Raw genomic sequence first — 25604 nt, forward strand, 5'->3', positions numbered from 1 at the left:
AAACAGGGTTTGGAGGGTTTCAAGCAGAAGGAGAAGCCAAACACTTGGCTCCATGGAACTTTCTGGTCCTGCCTGAGGGCAGAGTCACCCTTGCCTTTATCCCCACCCTTCACTGAATAACCTGAGGCTGGATTTGCCTCTTCTCCCTTGAGGCTGAGGTGCCCTAAGGGGTCCTGGATTGCTCCCCTCATACCAGCTGGTGCCCTCCCTCTGGGCACTGTGGTGAGGTCATGATCAGAGCAGGGCAGGAACACACATGGGCTGTGTAGAAAATCACCAGCACATTTTTATTTGGTGCTTTCCAACAACCTGAGTTGTTTGCAGTAGGCTTGTCCTGGGCCGGTTGTGGGTCTGAGACAGGGAGGACCAAACAGTTTGAACTGGTTCCCTGGGGAGGCTCTGCAATGTGCAGCTGAGGGTGGCTGTGGGCTGGGAATGTGCTCCAAGGGGTCTGGAAGGATGTGTGTGGGCAGGGGGTGGCTGCCAGGGCCCCTGCCTGCTCTGGAGGCTGCTCAGGGAGGGCTTGGCCATGGTGTGCTGCACTCGTGGTGTTGAGGCCAGGCTGGGGCATGTGTTTGCAGGGGCTTTGCTGGGTGTCTCAGCAAACTGCAGTGGGTGGAAGTGCTCTCAAACCAGCAGAGCCCCCAGCCATTCCCTGGGCAAAGCCTTTCCATCCCTGGGATCTCATGGCCCTGCAACGCACCCAGACCTGCCCAGCACAGCCCTGGCTAAAGCAGGGCCCAGGGATTGGATGCTTCCAGCAGGATCTGGCAGGAATTTCTGTGCCCAGCTCTGCAGGGATGGGATGGGACCAGGTTGATGTGGCTGGAAGGCAGATGTGGCAGGGGGAGTAGCTGTAGCCAGGGCCAGCTGGGGAAGATCCCCGCAGTGCTGGGGATGGAGAGCGGTTGCAGCCTCTCATCCCCCCAGGCAGGCCAGAGCAGAGGGGCCTCAGCAGCCGCTGTTCCTGCGCATGAAGGCGTGTCCCTGCACGGGGTGCTGCATCTCCACGAAGGCCAGGTCCCCCACGGTCACCTCGCAGGGCCCCAGCGCCTCGAAGCCGCACTTCTGGTAGAAGGGCACGAGGAAATGCTCGCACATGAGCAGGGCGCGGCGGGCGAAGGGCAGGCAGCGCAGGTACTGCAGGTAGCGCCACATCAGGATGGAGCCCTTGCCCTGCTGGCGCACGGTGCGGTGCACGGCCAGCACGTGGATGTGCACGGCCGAGCCCTGCGGCTTGTGCAGGGTCAGTGCTGCCTGTGAGAGGGGGACACAGCGGTTACCAGGACCAGGGGGTCCCATCCTGCTTCTTTGCACCCCCCTGTTCACCTCCCCCTGTCATCCTCGGAGGGTTTTTAATTTTAAAATGAATGTTGAGGGAAATTACTTGGCATATTTTTTGAATAGCATCGTTTAAGTTAATTAATGAGAAGGTTCATTTCCACCACAGAAGCCCTGCAGCAGTTAGTCCTGGGAGAAGATTTTGAGAGTAGCCTCAGGCAGCTTCTTCTGGTCCCCAGGCTCTAGCAGTGCCTCTCCCAGTGCATGAGGTGGGAAGGGCTGGGTCATACCTGGCTGAGCCTCTCCTGGTCCCAGAGGGAGCCGATGATGAATGCCACGAGCCGCCCTTCCTCAAACCAGCCAAGGGACAGCTCCGGGCACAGGTTCAGGAAGTGGCGGATCTCATCCAGGTGCAGGGGACAGTCCCCAGAAACCGATATAAAGGCTGGAGGGGGCAGTGGTGATCACAGTGAGAGACACAAAGCACACAACCCAGAAAAACTCCCAGCACTCATGTAGGGGAGGGAAGGGGAGTTGTGATGGGGAGAGATGGCATGTGTACTGCTGCCTGCTATGTCTCAAGGAGTACTGGGGGACACAGATGGCTGCAGGAAGCAGTTCTGCTTCTCCAAAGGCAGTTAGTTACCACCCCGTGGCCCAGTGACCGGCTCCTAACTTTGCTGATTCCAGAGCTACCGCAGAGGGTCCTGAATTGAACCCTCTGTCTCAGCATCTCCCTGGCTGCCCCTGTCCTTGGAGAGGACAGAGAAATAGGCTGAGTGAGTCTGGGTGAGGGAAGCTATGGTGAAGGAAACGGGAAAGGTTGCCAGGGTGGCACCTCAAAGTGCCCCTTTACAGTAAGAGGCAGAGCATGGTGTTCTTCCTCCCCGTTCCCCCTTTTCCTACCGTGTTTCTCACAGGTTTGTTTTGGGAGAGCTGGTCCTACTGAGCGTCACCTCCCACCATCCCCACCCCACGGCGAGCTGGGACCGTGGTTCTCCAGCTCATTAACCACAGTTCCTCCACCACGTCAGCGAGCCCGTGGTGGCCTGGCCACTGCATCCCACCCACGAGGGCACACAAAGGGGAATTCGCCATTGCAAGGAGCACAAGAGACTGGAAACAGAACTGGGAACAGATGCAAAGGGATGCAAAGCTGATGCTTCCGGAGGATCCCCCCGGTTCCCCTTACCTTCGCGCTCGATCTCGAACACGCTGACGGCGTCCTCGGGGCTGAGGCAGCGGAACTCGCTGGCGGGCAGCGTGTGCCGGCGCTGGCCCCCGGGCGAGCTGCGGGGCGACCGCAGGTGGACCGGCTTCAGGAAGGGCAACGCGCTGAGCGTCGACATCCTCCTCCTCCTCTTCCTCCTCCTCCTGCCTGGCTTCCCACCGCTCCCTCTGCTCCGGGCAGCCTCTGCCGGCTCCCACGCCCTTTATTCCAGCCAAGCTCCTCCAGCACTGTTAGCCAGCAGAAGTATCTGTTGGTCACAGACAGCATTAGGCTGCTTGTCCCTCTTTTCCTATGGATTTGTGTGTGTGTGTATACAGCAAACACCCGCCCACAATGACCCCGGCTGCCCTCGCTGTGAGCGGGGGAACACGGGAGGCTGACATCGGCTGTGAGCTGAGCAAACCCCAGAGACCAGGGGGACAAAAGCACAGTGATCCAGGTGCTGGGACAGAACAGGGACAAGGGCCAGAGCTGTTAGAGCTGGAACAGGTGAGCTGGAACAGGCGGAGGGCTGAGCATCCTGCCCAACATTGCCCAGCCCATGACAGCACCAAGCCCTGGAGCAAGTCCAGCTGCTGCCCTGGGGGGAGGCACGGTGGGATGTGCTTGCAGGAAGCCAGGAGCTGTAAAACAAGTATCTACCTGTGTGAAAGTTCCCTGTGCTGCTCTGGTGTTTGTGGAACAGCACAGCTGTGCTGGAGTAAAAGGTCAGTGCCAGGCCACAGAGGTGCCCTGACAGGGACACACATCAGGCAGCCAGAGCCACCTCGTCCAGGCAGCACAAGCTGCAGGATTTACCTCCTTCTCTGACTCACTGAGCAGGTGAGTGTCGCAGCTTAAGCTCTGTTGCCTTCTTAGGTCATGTCCACACCCGCAGAGGTAGGTCCCTGGCAGAGCTGAGCAGGTGACTGAGGCTGAAAACCTTGGGTGAGGTGCCAAGGGGCTTTGCCTCACTCCCTGGTGAGGTGCCCTCCTCCTGCCCCAGAAGCTTTGGGTAGCATGATCCCACCAGACAGAGCCCAGTCAGGACACTCCACCTTCAACACAGGTTCCCCCAGGAGGGTCACCAGTACCCAAGGTCACCTGGCAGCACCCATCCTGCACAGCCCAGACAAATCCCTTGACCTGGATCAGAGCCTGTAGCTTCAATCTGCCTCTGCTTTCACGTGTGAGTGAACTGAGTTAATAAGCCCAGAGAGAACCACAAACTGAGTGAATAACTTCAGTAAGCACATGCACCCTGCACACAGAAATAGTGGGAATGGCTATCAGAGCCATCCATTCAACCATCCATCCAAATTCAGACCAATATGCAAGAAATTTCCAGTGAGGCCAGAGTAAAGCTGGGTCATTTTTGATTATTGTTTCAGAGGTGCCGGCTTTCCCTGCTAATTATAGGCTTGCCTCCAGCTAATAGGATTTATGGAAACAAAAGCATTACCAGCACAAACATTGCACTGGGCACAAGTGGCACAAGCTGGGAATTTTCCATCCCAAAATGCCAAGGGCTGGATGCTTAAAATGCCAGTCTTATCTAGTCTGAGGTGAGACAGGGTGGTCTTTGGATTTATTTTCAATGAATTGCTGTTTGTGCTGTGGGTGTGCATCTGAAGGATCAGAGCCATCAGGAAGAGAGGGTTTCTTTGGCAGGGGAATTATTTAGTAACCCCAATGTTCATTCCAGTCAACAAGAACTGACTGAACTGATGCTGGGAATGGGTGGTTTATGGTCCTGCAGGAGGGAAGTAAAACAGGATGAGCTGGCAGGGAGAGTGGGGTACTAAGGGAGTGGGGGGTGAGTGTAGTGTTTCTAGACCTTATTATCAAATCTTCTGGAACTCCTCATCCTCCTAATTGGATTAGGGACTCATCTGCATGAATAAATCCCAGAGTAGGCAAGAGGGTAAGCTCAGAGGACTTTGAAAACACAGTGGTGGTATGATCCTGGGGGGGGCTGAGTGCCTAGGGTGAGTTCTGGGGGTGCTGCTGGGGAGATGCTGCTGGATCAGGCTGGGGATGGCTGTGCAGGGATGGCAGGGCAGAGAGGGGAGTTGGATATGACCTCAGGCAGGTCTAGCATTTCAGTTGCTATGGGAATTATGGAGCTGGATTGTGGAATCATAGAATGGTTTGGGTTGGAAAGGACTGTTAAAGGTCATGTAGTTCATCCCTTTGCAGTGAGAAGGGACATCTTCCACCAGCCCAGGTTCCTCAGGGGTGTTGGCTCTCCAACAGCCAGCATTCAGTGCTCACTGTCCAAGAGCAAGTCTTTATCCCTGAGCATATGAAAGCTGGAAACAACTGAGTCACAGGAAGTCTCTACAGGGACATCAACAGAACTGAAGGGTTCAAAACCTTGTGTTTAAGTGGCTGCTCCAATCCCATTAGAGAAAACTGGGAAAGGGCAATCAGATCCCTCCAGCTATTTTTAGAAATTGCCTGAGACCCCAACTAGCAACACCCTGGAGCAGTAATCAGGGAAGGGGAAAGGTCACTCCTTGCTTGTTTTCCCTGTATTTTTTCCCCTCCAGCACGTTATTCCTGGCAACCCAGGTTATACAGCTGAAGGGATGATATACTTATGTTTGTTTTCTGGAAATGAACTTCTTGCTTTGCTTCTCAGCTCCCTGAAGAGTCAAAGGTCTTCTGGGGAGGGGGGATAGAACCTGAAGAGCACAGAGGAACCAACAGTGCTCCCCGTCCTTGGAGAAAACCACAAGCCCTGCACAGCCACGGGGAAGTATCAAACCTGCAGAAGTGAAGAAAACTCTGCCCAGGTCCCAGAGTAAGTGAGAAACAGGGATGAGGAAAATTCTCTCTCCATAGCTCATCTGTCCTCTGATGCTCCAGGAAAACCTCCTGTATTTGTTCAAGTCACTTATATCTCAGGCTGAATTTTGCGCCATGACTCCTTGCCTGCCCTGCCTGAGATGAGCCCACTATGTTTGTGTGTCATAGCAGTGAACCAAGAGCTTGTTCTGTAAATTTTTCCTGCCATTACTTGTGTTTGTGCGCTAGAAATCAGACCATACCCATGGTCCAGAGAGATGCTCACAGGTAAATAAACAGGCAGGTTCACACTACCCCCCTGGCTGTATCTTTTATCGAGTTATGCATTGTCTGCCTAGGTTTGGAGCTGGACTTTTTAAATTAGTTGACAGTACAGAATTATCCACCTAGTCTTAAAGTCAAATACTCTGTGCAAAAGAGCTCAAGCTCTTCCTGCATCCAGACCACGGAGGGTTTCAGTGAGAAGAGTCCCTGCATCTGAGTTTTGGAGCACGTGTTGGGGTGAGATGGGCTGAGAACCACACTCTTCCCTGTGCCCAAACCACTTCTCAGCAAGCTGAGCTCTGTGTACCAACCTCCCACCCCCCGGGGAATTTCCCCCTGTCCTGGGATACAGCAGCAAGTCGCAGTGGCCAGGGGTCCAGCAGCTGTCCCCGAGGCAGTCAGTACCCCCGGGATGTGACAGGAATGTGAGTGCTTACCAGCCGGGGACCCCGAGCCGCTCCCTGCCCGCCTGCCTCCAGGGGTGCCGTCTCAGCGCTGGCAGGAGAGGAGGATCTGGAGAGGAGGATCTGGGATTTTGCCTCCCTTCCTCTGCCTGCTGCATTCTCCACAGCCGCTGCTTATATATATTTGTTATTTATGGAGCACGTGATGACATCCTAAGGAGTTTAAAACTCCGATGAAAGACAGGGAGAGGTGAGAGGCTTTAAGGTGGCAGGCCAGCAAAGAGATCACTTCAGGCTTTTTTGGTTTTCTTTTTTTTTTTTTTTCCTGGTGTGACTGGCTGCAGAGGGATAAAGCATTTAGAGCATTTAGCTGATTGCTCTGCAAGCAGGGGACTTAGCCAGGAAAGGGAGCACTGTCCTGTGCCTCATCCTGACCAACAGTATCAGGAGCCCATAGGAAGGATTTGGGGAAGGATGGGGAGGCTGCTGGTTGTGCCAAGCATGATCATTGCTTGGGCTTGAGCAGGGGGCAGTTTCTCAAGGGAATCAGATGACTCCTTGTAGGATGGGGGGTCAGGCCTAAGGTTTCTTGCCCAAGGAGCTTATTCTGTCCCTGGGTACTGTTACATAAGAAACTGGATAGGCAGAACCAGTAATGTTTGTCCCCATCAGGACACGTGTAATAAAAGGGAGATTATCCCAGGCAGGAGCATGATGTTGGCATAATCATTATCATTGGGAACCAGATGCAGCCCTGAAAGAAGCCTGGAGCAGGAGGCAGAGCTGGCTTTGCTCCACTGGAGACATTTCCAGGGCAGCTCCGGACCTGCTTTAGCTTCCAGCCGTGGGCAAAATGACCTGGAGCTATGCCCTTATCTCTCTCTTTTAAGTTTTTTCATGGAATCGAAACAGAAATATGACCCAGCAGCTTTTTGGTCTTCAGAAATGGCATTTTGGAGCAACTCCCAGCCATTAAAACAGCCCAGCGGATCAGAGGTTGGAATAGTCAATCCCGTGGCTGGAATAGTCAATCAGGGATGCTGCATTCCAGTTTTAGCTGGGTCTGCCTCTTCCTGCTCCCACACAGCTGCAGAGGGTCAACAACTCCATTAAATTAGAGCCACAGCAGTATGCCTAGATTTGCATATTTAGCAGCTCTATCAGCATCTTCAAAGAGCCCCGAGCTGTCACTGCGGCCCCGCAGCCCGGCTGGTCCCTCTGTTGGAGTACCCACTCAGGAAGACAGCAATTATCTCCGGGTAGGATTTGCAGCGCGGGGCGACATGTGGGAGGCAGATGAATCACGGCTTGCCCCCCCCCGCCAGGGCTTGGGAATGAAGCCACGCACATGCAGCTCAGGGGCTCCTCAGCTGCGCCCTGTTGTGTCTCCAGCCCCGCCGTGCCCCATTATCCTGGTGCTCAGCGGATTAAGCTGCTTGTGGTGTCTGTAGCCCTGGCTTTGAGGCGGGGTCTGCCATCACGGGATTCAGTTGGCATCGGGATCCTTCCCTGTGTGACGCTGTTGGAGAGGTTTCTCTCTCAGACTCACGTAATTGCATAATTCCCAAGCTGGACGTTGTTTACATCCCTTTTTAGCACCTTTAGCTTAGCCATGGGGACCCACATTTCCAAGAAGGTGATGCTTTTCTCCTGGCAATGACCTAACAGCAGGGCTCTGCAGTTTGGCATTGCTGCAAGGTTAGCTGTGGGCTCTGATTTCCTTCTCCTTCACCTCCTTCCTTTTCATCACTCGTGCTGGTGCTTGTTGTTGCTGTAACTTCCCAGCAGGATGTGGCTCTCTGGACATACTCGGTATTCTCAGCACTTGCCAGGTTGCCCACCTGCTGCTTCTATCCCTCAGTGTTCCCTCTCAAGCTGCCAGGAGTGGTTTTAATTCACCAGCAACCCCTGAGAAGCCAGCGTGCTTCCAGACTTTCCTCTAGAGGAGGACATTGTGGTTTAGGAACCTGCCAGCTGCTTCTCTTCCAAAATAGCAATACAGGGCTCCTATGGAAGGTGGCCAGCTCCCAGCCCCACGCTCTGAACAGGTTCTGGAGGGGCTAGTTCTGCTCTGTGCTCTGAAGAGTTTATATATGTATATATATATAATATGAATAACATACAAATATGCATGTATATGTCTTTCCTCTGGTATATTCCCTTTGGCCCACCAGTGGTGGGACTGATTCTCTCCACAGACACTCTCAGGGATCTAGGGAAGGGATGAAAGGATGCTACTTCACAGCTTATTTGGGTTCTCAGCAATAGTTATGGGAAAAGGCTTTGAACTTTGGCTATGACCTGCAGTAGATAACTACGCGCCTTTGTAGGGCTGGTGTATCTTGCTGCTTTTCTACCTTTGTGAAAGGAGAACAAACACACCTCTTTTGTCCCCTGCCTGGGATACAGCACTGCTGGTGATTAACCTCCTCTCCTCTCTGTGGTCTTGGGTTTGTAACTAGGTCACAACCACTCACGGCACAGTCCTTGTGGGGAAGGGGTCAATGGGGGCTGAGGAGTTTCTCTGGGAGGAGAGGGCCAGGCAGGTGGCAGGGAGCTCAGCAGAGGCAGCCCCACCCTCCAGACCCAGACCTCTAAGCAGTTTAGAGCCAGTCTGGTTTTGGGAAGAGGAGATTCCAGCAGTCTGGCAGTTGTTGGGTCATCCTGCTGCTTATAGGAGCTGTCCTGCCCTCGATCCACTGGCACGCTGGTATTGGGAGCCAGGGTCAGATGGCTGGAGACCAGATGCCACCCGCGGGGAAGAAAAATCCTGGAGGGCAATGCTGAGCCTGGGTCAACCCCATCGAGGGAGTTCTGAGGTCTTGGTTTCAGTGAAAAGGGTGAGAGGAGGGAGCAGAGGAGGACTGTGCTCACATGGAGTTGTTCATGTACAAGGTGATGCTGCTCTGAGGTTTTTGTAGGAGAGCCGTCAGTGTTTGCTCAGGGCAGTACAACCAGAGAGGGGAAGGGCTGGGCAATCAGGATTTCTTCAGGATCACAAAATGGCTTGAAGTGAAAGGGATCTCACAGGCCATCTCAGTCCCTGCCCACCCAGCCTCTGGAGGCTGTCTGGGATCACAGAGACAGGATGAAGGATTGCCATATGCTGCATCACTTGCTCATATTTCTGTTCCCTGATGTTAATGGGGACACAGGGACTCCTGCTGAGCTGTTTGTCTGCGTGATGATGAAGATAAACCCCCAGCTCTCCCTGTGGGAGGGTCTGGAGGCATTCCCTATGACACGAGCTGTTCTGAAAGACCTTTACTGAAAGCACCAGCTCCTCCCAGTAGGAAAAGTACAGGGACTCTGTGCCTCTGCGAAGCAGCAAAAGAGGCAAATACTGGGAGGCTTGGCCAAGGAGGGGTTGCAGAGCGGAGCAGAGGGAGGTGGAGCGCTCGGTCCGTCTGCAGCCCCGGGGCTTCGAGCGGGGCTGCCGGCCCTGTGGAGCCACGGACCGGTGTCGCCCTCTCCCCCCGCCACACCGGAGCCGCCGGAAGGCGACAGCCCACGAGGTGGCACCAGAGCCCCGCCGCAGCCCGGCACCGGCACCGAGAGGACATCGCGGGACCCTCGGGCAGCTGGTACCCTCCGGGACATCCCGGCACACAGCGGTCATCCCAGAGTTTGGCAGACATTCCTAACACCCAGGAGACATCCTGGTACCCTGCTAGCATCCTTGGCACCTGCCATGCCACCTTGTACCCTGTGGGTATCCCCAGTACCTGGCAGGCTCCCCAGCACCCTGTGAGACCTGAAGGGTCTCTGCAAAGATGTCCTGTGAGAGAACCAAGGAGGAAAGACAGTGTTTGTTTTCAGTAACTCTACAGGGAGATAAAGGGTATCCTGGGTATCCCAACACCTGCTGGGCATCTTGGCACCCTCTGGGTATTCTGGCACCCTCCAAGCATTCTGACATGCCCTCTGGGCAGCAGTATCTTAGCAGGGAGATGCTGGTGATCTAACCTAAGTGCCATAAGGTGGTTAGATCACAGGGACAGCTTGGTTCCAGGGAGGATGTTCTCCTGCAGAGTAAAGGCCATCCCTAACCAAAACAGCCTTATCAACGAGAATTGTCCCTAAACTGGGCAGAGAGTCTGCTTGACGCTTTGCAGAAGTCCTGCGTGTTTTGCTGGGTGGTGTGGACTTGCAGAGTGCCTCAGTGGACAGCTGAATAGTGATGTTAAATAGGAGACGCTCATTTTGACATCAAGGCGCTGTAAAATCTGAAGGCCGTCAATATTGTGACAGCCCAGGCCCTGGGCTGTTGTGGCCTAAAAAACAATCTGTCCTCCTTTAGTGTCACTTCCTGATGGAAGCATATCAGAGCTCCAGCTGGGATCAGAGTGCAAAGACACACCCGCCTCGACTGCTGCTAACGAGCAAACAGCTCTGACTTGTCCCCATTATAATTCCCCTGCCGTGAGCTTGGTCAGGGGTATAATGTGATTGTTTTCATGGCTATTTGTGGCTACCTGAAACCCCACCACTGCTCTTCAGCACATAATTGCCCGGAAGAGGGATAGTTTCCATCTCCACACATCACTGTGGCACATTACTGTATCTATATTTTATTAGTGGCTATTGCAATGCACATTAAGGGGATGATGAGGAGCATCATTGTGCTGGATAAAGCTCTGCTTTGAAATCTCAAGAAGACTTGGCATCAGATTAAATTAAGTCAAAGGGCACCTTCAGCCTTTCTCAAAGGCCTGATTCTGCTTCCACAAAGGCACAGTTCTCCCTGGCTACAGAGGGAGAGGGGTTGGTACTTTGTCCACAGCTCCAGGTGGGCTGGATGAACACACATGGAGAGAGATGTGTCATACTCACCCCTCCAGTACAGCGATGGTCAGAGGGTGAAATCCTGATGGCAGAGGCATTCATACGCTCTAGAAGTTCTGAATACTGCCTATCAACCCTACACCTTGTCCACTTCACAGAGGTCAGAGCATGTGGATGCAGGTCTGTATTTCCAGGAGCATATCCCTAGAAACATCTGTAAACCCACAGCAGCCCTGACTGGATATTTAAACTGCCTTTCCCTATGGGGCATACTGCTATTTAGCCACCCAATGGTCCCTTTAAGCTCTATTCTGTTTCTTATCCCTGCGGTTGAAGCCAAAAAATGCTCCAGCAAGGAATCACATCAACACGCTGCCTTTCTGATTAACAGGATGCTGTGGGGAGCGATTAAATGCTGGGGTGGCCTGGAAGAAGACAGGCTCGAAGGCTTTACTGCCTGCAGCTCCCTGATTCGGAGACAGGACAGGGATAGTTTGTATTTCTCCATCCCTTCGAGCATCCTGCTGCCCTGCCACCCACACCCAGGGGTAGTGAGGAGCTGGGCAGAGCTCCCAGTGCAACCATCACCCGCACAATGCCTTCCCCAGCTTCTCCTCAGCTGCTTCCCAGGGCTTTAGGGCCATTTGCAAGATTGGAAAATCCCATTCTTAAGGAGAGGGTTCCAGAATTTAGGAGGCAAACACCGGCAGAACTTTGTCCTGGTTGTTTTTCCTAAAAGGAGAAACCTTGGAAGGTGGACTGAAAACCAGCTGGTTGGTCCAGCCAAAGCAGAGCAGTCTGGGAGGGAGAGGGCAAGAGGGAAAAAGCTTCTCTGCTGCTCCTGGGGTCTCTTCTGTAAAATAACAAATTAGGCTGAGAATTTCAGGCATTTTCTTGATATTTAAGCCAGCACTGCACAGGCAGGAAGGTTTAGGGAGAGAAGAGGCAGGATGTGTTGTGGTAAAAGGTAGGCACTGAAGGTTATTTTGGATTCCTCTAGTCCTTTGCCTGCCAGAGCAGCAGGACCTGCTCACAAAACCTTTTCTATTTACAAAATCTCTGCAGAGGGGTAAATCCTTAGAGTCAACGAAGCCAAATATTCGGCTCATTTGCACACCCTAATGAGGGCTTCCAGGAGCCATGAAAAGCAAGACCAGGCTTTGATGTCAGCTGGAGAGCAGCTCCCAGCATCGAGCAGTGCCCTGTGCCAGGATTGACCCCCAACCTGTGCCCAGGCAGATCTGAAATCAGCACAGCCCCCATCGCTGGGGAGTGGGAGACGATGCAGGGCAGCGCATAGGGGTTGAGCATTGGGGGATGATGCAGTGCAGTGTCCCCCAGTCACTGGGATTCAGGGACAATGCAGTGCAGCCCCCCCCCATTTCTGGGCGCCAGGGCGTGATGCAGCTCAGGCTCCTCCATCCCTAGGGATGATGATGATGCTGTCCCCCTCCATTCTTGGGGATGATGCAGAGCAGCCCCAAATTCCTGGGGGTCAGAGGAGGATGCAGTCCTTCCCCCCACCCCCATTCCTGAAGACGATGATGCAATCCCCCTATCCCTGGGGATTAGAGGACGATGCAGCCCCCTTCCCCTCCCCGGGGCCAACAGCGCAGCGCGGCCCCCATCCCTGGGGGCGATGATGCAATGCCCCGGTTCCCGGGGATCAGCAGACGGTGAAGCCCCCCCCGTTGCCCCCCGCCACCGTCCCGCCCTCCCCTCACGCCGCGGGCGTGGCCTGTGTCCGCTCTGGGCGTGGTCTCCACTTGCCCCGCCCCTGGGCCGTTACTTGCCGCCCCTCCCCTGCCCTCCCCCTCCTGCCGGCCGCGCGCTCCCGCTCACCGGCGCCATGGCGGAACAGCCCGAGGAGGGGGCACCGGCACCACCGGCACCCCCGGCTCCCCCCGCCGCGCTGCCCCTCTCCGCCCAGCCGGGCGGCTCCCAGCGCCTCCTCTTCTCCCACGACCTGGTGTCGGGCCGCTACCGCGGCTCCGTGCGCTTCGGCCTGGTGCGCCTCATCCACGGCGAGGACTCGGAGGAGGACTCTGAAGAGGGCGGGCGCGGGGCCGCGACCGGCGGCGCCGCCAGCTCGGGCGGCTCCGAGTCGGGAGGCCCCGGTGGCGGCGGCGGAGAGGAGGGCCGCGCCAGCCCGCTGCGGCGGGGCTACGTGCGGGTGCAGTGGTACCCGGAGGGCATCAAGCAGCACGTCAAGGAGACCAAGGTAACCGGGGCGGGGGGCGGCCCGCGGCCTGCACGGGCCCGGGTCTCTCCCCCGGTGGCTGGCGCCGGTTGCAAGACCGGGCCGCCGCCTTGGAGGCCTCCCGGGGCAGGGCCTGCACGGCCTGCGGGGTCGGGTGAGCTGGAGGCTCCCGAGCAGGAGGTTGCTGCCCCGCTTCCCCCGTGACCCCCGTCCTTGCCTGCCCGCGCAGCCGGAGAGGGGACGGTGTTCTCCAGAGTGTGAAATCCCGTCCCTTCCCTTCATCGCGCTCCCTCTGGCAGCCCAGCATGGATGCTGCTGCTGCCTTGCGCTGATGGCAGAGCTCTGCTGAGGCAGTGGGGCTTGCTGGCTTAAGGAGAAGTGTGCCTGCGAAGGTGATTTGAGTTAACTTCCAGACATCTCTCGCTTGCTGGAGTTGTAGGCCGGTGTCTCAGCTTTTATTGCACAGTGTCGTCATCGCCTGTTCTAGGGGAGTCAGCAGTCGAGCAGGGAAACCACCCCTGGATAAAGGTTTCAGCAGGAAGCAAACACAGTTTGGATCTGCCCTTGTTTACGTGAACATTTACCCCTTGCTAATGAGGCACACGTAAATCTGTGGCATCTTAATTATATCTGACGAGCCACAAGGTGTAGGTCTGCATTGGAATATTCCCACTTCCCAAAGTTGGTCTGGCCTGAGGTTTTAGCCCAGGCTGACTGACAGTTCAGAGACAAAAGCAGGCGAGGGGGGCACTGTAATAGAGCACAAAGGGGCTGCCAGGGATGGGCGTTGCACTGAGCAGAGCGGGTGCCTGCACTGTCCCTGCAGGTCCCCCTGCTCCTCTGGGCTGGCAGTGAGGAGCTGGAGGCTTCTGGAGAACAGTCTGCTTGCTGTGTCAGAAATGGCCCCACACACTGCAGGAGAGAGGGGAGATGGAGTGGGAGAAAGGTGTGTTGCAGTCCTGAAGGCATCGCTAGGATTGCCAGTGCTACAGAATGAGCTAAATTTAGGTGGTAGTGTCATTAGACACGTGACTGCTTGGAGATAAGGAAAATGAAAACAGGTATTCTGAAAAGATACTGCCACATGATATATTTCTACCTTAAAAATAAAGCCTCTCTCCTCTAAAAAAACTCCATAATTCAGTCACTGCAGCCTTCCAGTAAAATCTCCATGTGTTGTTGCAGCAAAAATTTGTCCCAAGTTGAGTTTGATTTTCACCATCTAAACAAAGCCACCTCCTTTTGGGTGAGTAAACACGGATTTAGTTGGTGCTGTTGGGTTCCCAAATCCAGAAGTGTTAGCTCTGACTTCAGTCACTTGGTAAGTGCACCCATTGCAGTGTTAGGAAAAGCTGGACTGAGGAGGATCAGAAATCAAAGACAGTTATGCAAATAAACAGTCTGTTTGTCTTCCCTTTTAGTGCTACTGTTTTGGTGTAGGTTCCTTTGCCACTCAAGTAATGGACCCTGGGGAAAAGTTTCCTGAGTGCTTGAGAAATTTAGGTGTACTTCTATTGATTTTTTTTCTTTATTTGGAAAGCTTCCCACTAACCAAATTGAGAGGCATTGTGTACAGTCTGCACTGCAGTTTGAGGTTGCTGAAAACAAACCTGACACCACTGGAAACATACAGTGGGACTGATCATGGTTTTGTGGTTATAATCAGGTTTTTTAGCTGTCTGCTGACCCAGCCCCTTTTGGGCTCCACTGATGTGAGAGAACCAGCCAGGTAAGCCTGACATGCTTGTCATGGTCCATGCTGGGAGGGGTACAAATGATAGATGGACATTATATGGTTATTCTGGGTCTAAAGTTGGCTTCCTGGTGCTGTTGCCCACATCTTTTGGCTGTATCTGACTCTCCAGCATCTTTGTCTATGAGAGTCTTATTTGATGTCCTGAAAACGTCAACCTGTCCTGATGACTGCTAAACCCTGGACCCCAGAGGATGCTTCTTGCACTCTTTTTGTTTCCCTTAAATCTGAAATGGGCAGAGGATAAAGGTGCTCTTGGAGCCAAGGCTTTTGTGTGTCTATTTAGTGTATCACACCCTGATGCCACACAGAAGGCTGGCTGCCTGTCTACCTCCTGTTTGTCAGGTGCTTCAGGATCTGGGAATCCTGGTGTGTGTTTTGGATAGAGCGAGTGATGTAACTGAGAGAGAAATAAAGTTGTTGAAAATTTTTAATCCAGTGAAACAGCACCTTTGGCTTCCAGTGCAAAGGTCAAAAGCAACTTTCTGTACCCAGTTATAATCCTTGAGATTTCCTGTCTTTTCTTGGACAGTTGGCTTTTTTGATGTAGGTTTTCCAGTCATTTTTGCTGTTGCTTGTGGAAGTTCAAAACTTGCTGTTGCTCTTTCCTGTTGGGAATGCTAGGCAGCATGCCACTTAAACCCAGGCACACAGTTACTGATGTTAATCACTAATACAGACTTTCTCCTGAGATAGAGCTTTAGCAATTGGTGCAAAGCCCCACCAGCTCCTCCAAGAATTGTATATTTGAGCACATTCTTGCCTTTGGTTCCCCTGTTGACAGTCATTAGCAGCCTAACAAAGATGTGACTAAAAGAGGAGCCAGGATTTCTATCTCTCTGGCTTCAAGTGCTCCTTTCCTGCCTTCCATGGCCATATCACCCACTTAAGACACTGGGAAATCACTGTTGCTGAGTATTGTGAAACCTAAGCAGACCTGGAAGGAGAAAACTTCCCTTTCCAAATGTATTTGCCATCCAGGTCTTGCCTGACCCAGCAAATCTGCAGAGCAGTTTCTCTGGCTGGCTAAAGCCATATCTCTGGGTGTAATTTGGAAGGCAGATTTGGAAGTACTATGATCTGCTGTGAACACCAGATGAGCTTTCTACCAAATTATCAGAAGTACTTGGGACCCAGCTGAATTTTAATTTCAGGATTTCTCTGCTGTAGTTCAACATTCCTATTGCACACTAGAGCTGGCTTTGGGAACTTTATGGACATAATTGAACATACTAGGTATTAGTCAGGCTCTGGGGACTTTAATATGCTGTTGCCCTTCCTCCTGCCTCTCCCCTGAAAGCCTCAGAGCTCTCTGCCACCTTTTATTTTCACAAAGTCTGGGCAAGGCAGATAGGCCTCTTGTGCAGCTGGGGGAAATGGAAAGTGCAGGTGTTGTGTTTCAGCACCTTATCTGAAGGCCTTCAGCCAGCCAGGCCTCCCAAGTTCCCTGTGCCTGCCTCTGGGAGCCAGGGCTTGGTGAGATGCTGTGGTACACACGCAGTGCTGATGTATGTGTAGGGGCCATTGCAAGACCCCAGGTTTGCCCCAAGAGTCCAGGTGCAATTGAAAAAAAAGTTTTTAGCAGCCTTTTTTGTAAGGTTCAGAATACGATTTAGTTTGGATGACTCTCTTACCTCATTCAACTTCGCTTTGAAAACAGATTCAAACTGTCAGGACTTCTCAGATATAATCTGGTGTCTGATAAACTCATTACCTGTAAATTTTCTGATGTTATCTCCAAAAGGTTCTCCATGAATTCGACTCTGCTTCATCCCACACAAACCTTCTGTTCTTTTCTACCCTTTGCTCCTGCAATTTCCTGACCTCTGGTACTGGGTCATGGATCTAATACAAGGTCACAGGAGGAGTTTAATAAGGTTCAGTGTTTTCCCTCTGTCCATTCACAGCCACTCTGAGCCCTCACTGCTGGGATTTCAGCCCACCATCATCTGCCCTTCAGATTTTAATCTTAGCTAGTGACTCTGCAACTTATTTACAACTGGGGCATGAAAACAACCTTAAAAATCTTCCATCTTCAAACCTGGGAGGTGTTGGCCATCTGGAAGTGCAGTGATGCAGTGTGGGTACATGGGGCAGGTGAAGAGGGACAGCAGGATCCTTTTCGGGGCCGTGAAGAAATGCTGGCCACAGTGCCAAACTCTGGTTCTGTTGCAGCACACAAATTCCATGCCCATAAACTATTAATAGTGGGTTTTACTGCATGAGGAAGCTGTATCTAACCCTCTTCTTGCATCTGACATTTCAGTGAGTCTCCCAGGGGGTTCTTTGAAGCCACCTGATATTTGTAGCTGTTAGAGACAGAAGAGAAAAGGCTTACTGGAATTTTTGCAGTTCTGCATAATATAGAACCAATTAATGTGTGACCTTTCCATCCTGTGAGTATCCATTGCAAGGTTAGGTACCCTTGGGTCAATTCCCTGTTTTACTTTGATTTGTTTGCCTCTTGTGATAGACTTGGGGAAAATCATTAATATTTTACTGCAAAAGTGGAATCCGGCACGATTCACAGTGTAGGAGTCTCAGGAGTACTAAATATTGTACACTGTTAGTGCTTTGTGTACTGTGTGCAGAGTGAATTGGTAATTCAGTAGTAGAAAGTGGCCATCTGGGCTAAGCCATTTATTATAATTATTCCAGATGTAGACAGGAGTGTTATTTTTAAAATGGATGAAACCTGTCCTCAAGCAGTTTGTGATGTGCTCTCTTCCAGGGTGTGCTCCCTTTCACTGTGCTGCTATGGCTTAAAAAAAAAAGGCCCAAATGAAATTAGTCATGTATTTAGGACTAGTAAACAAACTAATGTGCACTAAAAGCTTTAGAAGGAATCAGTCAATGCCCATGACAGGCTCTGAAATACCTGTGTGGGTGAGACATCTTGCTGCAGCTTCTTCTTACAATTTTATTTGCTCATACAATGCAGCTCCAGTGCAGACTTTGGCAAAAAAGGACTTCAGGCAATTTTATAAAGTTTCTTTTTTGGCTGAAGATTCTTTATTGACATTAAATAGCAGCTTTGACAGATGCTTTTTGGGACAAGGTCTTGCTTGCCTATGGCAGTTGTCCTCAGCTCCTCTCTTCAGAGGAGAGACATTATTTTTAATGTTCAACATCTGTGTTGGTGTGGGAAATAATTGGTGTTTGGAAAGCTAAAAGCCTCGTCTCCTTTGACTGTTTAATTGCTTGGGGGATTTCAAAGGCTCAGAAGGTGATGACACCTTCTTAAATGCTACTTAGGAAAACCCTCCCTCATTTTTTCCATTCTGCTGTTACCTCCCACCATATGCAGGGTCTTTGCCCAAAGGGACCTGTGTTTACTCCTCCTAAGTACAGGAGCTGATCATTTGAGCCAAAATCCTTGTGCTTGCTTTCGAGGTTGGCAGTCCTGACTTTCCTGGAACTGAGAGATGTGAGATGACAGCTTGGCTTCTGCGTTTTACATAGTTCTCCAGAGTACTTGACCTGTAACTCAGCTCAGACTCTGCCTTGTGTAGCTGATGTATCCCATTCCTGAGACCTTTAGACTGGTGGCAAGGTACAAGAACTCTAACTCCAAGAGGAAAAAAAGACCTGAGGGGAGACTCCATAGTAGTGTTTGGGCTTTCTTCCATTTGCTTTTAGGCTGCTAAATAGAAATGTGCATGTTTGTCTGAATCAAAAATATTCTGCTAAGTTGAATTTGTGAAGTTTAGCAAAATTGAGTTTCTCTTTATGATGATGTCCCTGCACTGATATAGGGCTTTTTCTTTCTGAATGTCAAATGTTTCAGTGAGGAAAGCAGGAAACTTTGAGGGGTCATGATTGTTAGAGGTGATTAAAAACATCAAATACTATGAACAGCATGTGGTTTTCACAGTAAAGATGCTAGGGATTGCTGATTACTGTAATAGCTGCAGCACTTTCAGATGTGCTTGAGTTTCAAGTTGACAGGTGTCTTTAGCTTTAATGTTGAATTTAATGCCTGGTCTGTGCTGCCTGCATTTCAGAAGATCCTGTGCCTGTGGTGGTGCAGAGAACACAGCCCAGCTTGGTGCAGCTGGAGATTTACAGACTTGGATGCATTTCTGGATAGATAATATCTCTTCCTGTGCATTTCAGGGTTATTGTTACCTCCGGTGTGTGTTTTGACTGCACATCTGGCCAAAAGAAAGGGATGGAGTCATGTGTCTGCTGTGCTTTCTGCCCTGTGATTGGGAGCACTTGGACCATGGAAGAGACACAAGAGGAAGTTGTGAACATTTATTTGGCTCTAATCTTCAGTGTGTGGTGTAGATGGAAATAAATATGGTGGCGCAGGATGTGGATTTGATAACTATGTTGGATATGTGCATGTGCAAGAGAGATAAGGAGAAGTACAGGTGAGGTTACCTTTGTTTTCTGCCCTTAATTGTATTAGGGTTTAGAGCAACTTAATGGAGAGACAGATCCAGTAAGTAGCTGCAGATGGGATTTCTTCCTCTCCCAGAATGACCTGTAGACACTGCCAAAACCATGGGTTGAGAGTGGGCAGATTTAACAACTAAGAAATCCGTACCTCTGTACGTGTTTTGGGTTGCTTTTTAAAGAAATGGCATCACTTCTATGCTTTGTTCAGCCTTCTCCATCAGTCAGGTGCAGGTTGTACCAGAGAAGCTCTGACTGCAGCGAGCTGTGGTTCAGCTCAGGTTACTGGGAAGACTTAAGCTAAATAGCGTTGATGCTTCTATGCTGTGATACAAGAGTATGAACCGTGTACCTGCCAACCTGCTGGTCTAAAATTTAAAAAATTAGGTTAATGTGTGGAAGTGGTGTCTTAGACCAGTATCTCAATGAGGTTCTGTAATTTTAGTGTGTTTTTGGATTTGCTTGCTGTGTTAGCTGCTAGCATGGTGTATGAGGTTGCTTGGATATACAAAGTGGAAGCCAAGATACAAAATGCTTTTTATGCACATATGCTGAGATCTTGAAAGTGGGACGCATCAAGCTGCACCATAAATAACCTGTCCAGTTTTTCAAAGGGTTTGAACAACCAGCTCCTTGATGATGTATGTTGGATGTTCTAGGTAGGTAGGCTTCTTTAGGATTGTAAAGCTGTTTTTTTTCCATGCTTTTGCAATTGTCTTTAAAATCATGACCTCTGTTTATTTCATCAACAGCTGGTACTGCTGCTCTCTGTGTGAAAGAATGGGCAGTGTGAAGGCTGTTGGCAGGAGGTGAGACCAAGGACTGACAGCAGAGCAGGCCAGGATAGGACAGGAGCACTTAGGGTCTTACTGTAGCTTCCAGGCCAGGAAAAATTAAATTCACAGGCGTACATTAGGAGCAAGGAAACCATGCTCAGCTTGCATTTGCAATGGTACCACTTCACGGCCTCTGGTTACAGCCTCTTGAGCTGAAGAGAAACTCCACAGCCATACCCTTGGTCCATTAAGCAGGATTGGTTTTGTGCAATAAAACTGCAGCAGTGGTACCATGTGGTTCTGTATTCAGCACACATCAGACACACTCTGTGGTTTGCTCTTACTGCTGCCTGTAAACCCTTTAGCTTTTCTGCTTGTGAGGGAAGGGTTTGGAGAGACAGGTGAAGGGGGCTATTTAATCACTAGCTGAAAATATGAGGAGCTTAAGGCTTTTAACTATTTTTCTGAGGTTGGAGCTGGGAGTTATGGTACCTTATTCCTGTGGAAGTGACTGGATACAGTTGTCATTTGTCAGTGGATGATGAATCTTCTGCTCAGTAAAATACACTAATGCGATGAGCTGGAATTAGTTCCATCATGATTGATTTTTTTTTTCCTACTTTTGAAAGTATATAACTTCTTTGAGAATAAAAGAACTTTGCTTATGAATCATTTGGATGTAAGAAACAGTGCTGCTTTTCTGCTGATAAAGGATACTTAGCAAATAAGTAGCACTTTTCATCTTCAAAGCATTTCCTGGGCTGTGATGTGGCAGTGGGTGCTGGAAAGGTGACAAAAACTCTCCCCTCAGGTGACTCTGGGTAAGACAGCCAGCGTTAGTGCTGCCAGGTGGTGTTTTCCCTGGTGTGTGCTCAGTGCTTTCTCTATTTGACCATTTTCAGGGCTCAAGAGCATGAGCTGGCTGCTCATTGGAAAAAAATGTTCCACTTTTTGACATTCCCCAGTACATTTACAGCTAGAGATTTGTCTGGGAAAATTACTCTCAGGCAGAGCCACAATACATTGGTTATTTGGCATATATGTGTAATGGGATGCTTGGGAACTCACTACTTGGCATTGAGTAACTCAAGTTTGATTTGGTTTCACTTATATGAGGAGCTAACCTGAGTAACCCAGTGTTTTAAAAGTTAATTGAGGTGTAAATGTAGTGAGCTGGAGGTTTTGCAAGGCTGGGTGAGAGGTGTAATCAGTGAAGAGCAGCCGAGATTAACTCTTAAGTTAGTTCATAGTGATGTTTCTAGAATGAGGTGGGTGTTTCAGACTTCTTGGCTCAAGATCTGATGTTAGAGAACTGGTTCTAGCTCTCAGTCCTCAGTGAAATTGTTGGCAGCAGCTATACTGAAACAGTTGGAGCTTGAGTAGTACTGATCACCGAGGAACCTTTGCCCTCATGGCACTGAAATGGCTCTTCTGCTTTACCTGCTGCTGGACAGGGGCTGGAGGTGTCAGCAGTGTGAGGAGCTGCTGCCCATCCCACGTGTCCAGTGCTGCCTCTGCTCGCTGCCCTCACAGCTTTGCTTTTCAGTATTTGGAGTGAGTGTGCATGGAGCATTGCTTAATATTTTTTTTGAGAGATGATGGGATTTCCAGCAAGGCCCTGCTTTTCCTTTGGCTTTGCCCTTCTGTCTGCTTTTGAAGATGAAAGTTGGGTTTTTTTCCCTCTTGGAAGGTGGATTATGTATCTAATCCAAGTGAATAAATCTCATGACTATTGCAAGTAATATTTATGCTTCCGTTCAGCCTCTGAGTCCAAGTTCCTTGAAACAACATTAGTCTTGAGACAAAATAGCCACATTTTCTAAATTTAGAGTTACTACACAATTGGATAACTGGCTGGAAATGATACATCATGAACCTCCTCTTCAGATTTGTTTTGTCCTTAGCACATGCAACTTCTGTCAGAAGTCTTTTCTCTGCACTTGTGCTGAAGGTTGTTGAAGTTGCTCTGATTTCCCATGATGTGGTACAGCCTTGTCTTAGTGATCTGTCCTTGGGTTCAGTTTAAGCAGAAAGTGGGAGCAGGGAAGAAGGAATCTCCATCCTTTGTTTAAAACTTGCTGTAGTGTTTTTTGTATCTTAAAAGTCTGCACATGTGGATGATTCATTTGCTTCCTGTAAGGGGTGGTCTGGCCAACCTTTCAAGTGTATTCCAAAGAGCTTGGGGAGCTCTTCCTAGTTGTAGTAGTACATAATCACAGTACTTCCTTGACAGTGCGTCTCTGTACATTCTTGAAATACAAGAAAGAAGAGAACACCCTGTGGAATGCCACAGCAGGGAAGGTGACACTGTACAGGAAACACCAGCATTCCTGGCTGCTTAGTTTAGAAGAAACTCCACTGTGGCTTTCTTAATTCATTAAGTGATATTTTTATCATCCTAATGTCAATTTTGTGGGCTCTCACTTTGTGTTAGAATTGGACAAGCAGATCCAGAGTGTGTCATTGACTCAGTAACTAGTTTTTCACCAATATCTGACCTGTATAGCTGATTCAGCTTTTTGATGCTTTTGACTCTGGGGCCAGAAGCTTCCTCTGTTTAGTTTTGTGTGGTGGTGGGGATTGTGCTGGTACATGATGGAGAAAAATGTCATTTGTTTCACAAATGAAATCTGCCCTGTAATGATAAAGCAAAGTGCAGGGTGACTTTATTGTAACAAAATGTGTGCTGGGCAGGAACTCCTTCTGAGCACTCTAGGGTGGTGCTGCTGAGGGCATCACTGCAGGAGCAGCCTGCTCTGTCTCTGAGAAGTTCTATTAAAGAGTTAACTCTTTGCTTTGATTCCTTGAATTAGGAACCTGTCCCAGTCTGGATGAGAAAAGTTGTAATTTCTAGCATAAACATGCAAACAGCTTATACATTTCCTCTAGTAAAACCCAAATCTAACTCCTAAATAGCTGCTTGTCTTTATAAACGCGTTATTATGTGCTGAAGCAAAATTATTTTCTCCCTTTTCACCCTCAGACTATATATCACTAACTTCCTTCCTGGAGAAGCTCTTTTCCCCACTATTCCTGCATCCCTTGTCCACCCTTACCCCAGCTCACACTGTGCTTTTTTTTCATCAGAGTTGGCTCTGGCTGGCCTGATCAGCCTCAAGTGCCTTGTTGAATGCTATTAGTGTTTTTTTCCTGAGCCCAAGTGTTAGATGAAAACAATTTCCACATCAAGCACTCTTTTTAGTTTCACAGGAATATTATGTTATCTGCTCTTGTGTTTCTTGTTCTGTTGTGAAGCTCAGAGAAAATTTAATTTATGGAAAATAAATATCACCAATATGGTAATTGCTCTGGTTACTTCAGTGAATGCGTAAACTCTTTAGTTAGAAGAGTCTTTCTGGTTTTTTTCAGTGTTGACATTCTGAACTTGGAAGAAATCCAGGCTGAATTCTTGCCTTCCTGTTAATTGTGCTGTCTGCATTATTTTTCTATTCTCAGTAACATAATTTACTACCAAATTGCCATCCATATGTATTGGTTACCATTTTAAATCTATCTGCTTGTGCACAATGGTTAAAATAATTTGTGATTCGAATTTCCTCCTATTTTAGTATAGTGAATGCAGCCTGAGTGTGTGTGTTGCACTAATTCCGTGTACTCTGCTGCTTAATTGGCACTGGGTGCAAACACACCGTGTCTATTCACACCTCGTGTCTCCCTCACAGGGATGCTTTGGTTTCTTTTGTTAGTGCCCCACGCAGTTGCTTTCTCTTGAGCTCCAGCAGTCTCTGATTAGCATATGTAGAATGGTGCAGGGCAGCTCTGGAGGAAATGCTCTTATCTGAGAGCTCTCAAAGTGAAGCTGCAAAAGCGATTTTTTCCCCCTTTAGTGGTTGTACCAGATTGGAAACTGGAAGTGCTGGAAACCCAGCCTGTTGGATTTGACAAGCAGTGTTTGACTTTGGCCATGGTCAGTTGGGTCTCATCTGGTCTCATCACCCACCCTACTTCTGATAGTAACCACTGAGTGCACTTTACTGTCCTAGTGAGTGACAAGAACCTTAACTTTCTCTTGTGATAATCTCTTCTAATCTGGCAGTGATAAGTGCTTGCTGTCAGGAGAGCCATGATGACAAATGAAGGGACTGAAAAATCAGCTTTGGGGATGGTGTTTGTAGGGCAGATTCCCATCTCTGTGCTACTGTACCTGGATCTCTGAATGAGTGTTGTGCTCTTGTACTGCTGAGAGGGCAACAAACTCAGAGTAGAGAGTTCTTTTCCAGATCTGGATCTTTATGGCTGCTTGGTACTGTTTGGGCTAGCAAGCCATTCTATAAAAGCATTTGTGAGCAATCTTAGAGCTCTGCTGTTTGTCTCCTTTCTGGTTCTTCTTTGTGCTGGAAGAATTTGTGATGGTGGCAGCAAACTGAACAACTCAAGCTGTGGAGTCCTTGATACTTGTTCTGGAAAGTAGCCTAAGGAATCTTTATCAAGTGCCAGTTGTTCTTGTTAGTGCTGCTAACTTAGCCCAGCTTTAGCACAGTTCAGGTTGCTTGCCTCTGATCTGCAGTGCTGGCAAAGCTTGAATAAAGCCTTAAAACAAAAAAATCAAGGATTAGAGGCAAAATTCTATTCAGAGCATCATTGTCCAACCTGTGTATTCAACTGAGCATGGTAAAAAGACACCAAATTGTAGTTCTTAAGTATCTGGAGCTGGGCTCTTGGCTCAGCTGGTTCTTCTGCTGGGCTGTAAGAGGATCAGGTACTGCTGCTGTACACAGAAGTCTGTAGTTGTGGCAGGTTGTTTGTTCATAGCTCTTTGATTTTGATACCCTTTGGCTGCTTCAGAGCTCCTGAAGCATCCATGCCCTTTGATTAGGTTTAGTTTTCTCTCCACACCTGGAGAGACTCAAAGACCCTTTCTCTTCACATCTCTTATCTTTGCTATTTTCACTATTCTCTGGGAATTAAGTTATTCAGGGCAATAGCATGTTCATTGCTCCTGAGAGCAGTCCCTACCCTGGTCTGGATGGCCTCTCATTTTTCCAATTTCATCAGAAAAAGATCCCTAGATATTCTCAAAATGCTTAACTGATTAATTATGACCTTCTAGCCTGGGAATGTTGCATCTGAACTGAGGAGTGATGTTGAGCTTTTTTTTTTTTTAGCTTTTTCCTGCTAGTGAACAGTGCTGGCAGGTGAGCTAGAAGGACATTTCCTCCCCCTCCCCCCCCACTAAATTGCTTTAGGGTGTGTAAAATGAAGCAGGATTATCTGTGTTCTGAAGAAGAATAAAACAAAGGATGTTTCTTCTGTTCTTATGGAAATGAGGCCCCGGGAGGAACATTGCAAGGTTAGCATGTGCTGTGTGCATACCTAGTGCAGCTACTTAAGCGTCTCATCCAAACAGTGCCTTTGAGTTTATCTCCTGCTTTCAAGAAAACCAAGCACCTGCCACCTTCAGCTGCAGTGTGATTTAGCAAAGTGGCAAATCTTCATTAGAGACCAGGAAGAGCTTTTAATCAGAAATGACAACATGCAGTCTGTGATTTACACCCAGGCCTCAAGTGATGGGTGAAATCACCCTTCTCAACACCCACCTTGCTATAAATAGCTGTTTTCACTGGGGGCAGGTGCTACTGAAATGTCACTTGGGTGAAATCTGAGTGACACGTTGAGTGTGTGTCTCAGAGCCTAGAGAGACATTGTCTTCCTCCGATGTATTGAAACGTTTGTGTCTCTGCCAAGAGATGTTGTAATG

General features: G+C 49.6%; 2 protein-coding genes across 2 annotated transcripts in view; one reads left to right on the forward strand and one right to left on the reverse strand.

The window, feature by feature from the left end:
• Positions 1 to 848: 848 nt before the first annotated feature.
• AANAT (aralkylamine N-acetyltransferase) lies at positions 849 to 2663 on the reverse strand. The gene is made up of 3 exons (XM_062506414.1): positions 2474 to 2663; positions 1572 to 1726; positions 849 to 1257 (listed from the first exon to the last, which is right to left on the reverse strand). The coding sequence occupies exons 1-3, from the start codon at positions 2628 to 2630 to the stop codon at positions 952 to 954; spliced, it is 618 nt and encodes a 205-aa protein (XP_062362398.1). The 5' UTR covers positions 2631 to 2663; the 3' UTR covers positions 849 to 951.
• Positions 2664 to 12604: 9941 nt separating this feature from the next.
• Positions 12605 to 25604, forward strand: part of UBE2O (ubiquitin conjugating enzyme E2 O) — a 60080-nt gene continuing 47080 nt past the window's right edge. The window contains exon 1 of the mRNA XM_062506170.1: positions 12605 to 12976. Coding sequence (XP_062362154.1) covers positions 12605 to 12976 — 372 coding nt within the window. The remainder of the gene's footprint in view (positions 12977 to 25604) is intronic.

This window comes from Cinclus cinclus, chromosome 20, assembly GCF_963662255.1.
Source record: "Cinclus cinclus chromosome 20, bCinCin1.1, whole genome shotgun sequence".
Lineage (NCBI taxonomy): Eukaryota > Metazoa > Chordata > Aves > Passeriformes > Cinclidae > Cinclus > Cinclus cinclus.

Coding starts and splice junctions, on each gene's coding strand:
- AANAT (XM_062506414.1), bottom strand. CDS start 2,630: ATGTCGACGCTCAGCGCGTTGCCCTTCCTGAAGCCGGTCCACCTGCGG. Junction 1,727..2,473: donor GTTCGAGATCGAGCGCGAAG/GTAAGGGGAACC, acceptor TGCCCCCTCCAG/CCTTTATATCGGTTTCTGGG. Junction 1,258..1,571: donor ACCAGGAGAGGCTCAGCCAG/GTATGACCCAGC, acceptor CCCCTCTCACAG/GCAGCACTGACCCTGCACAA.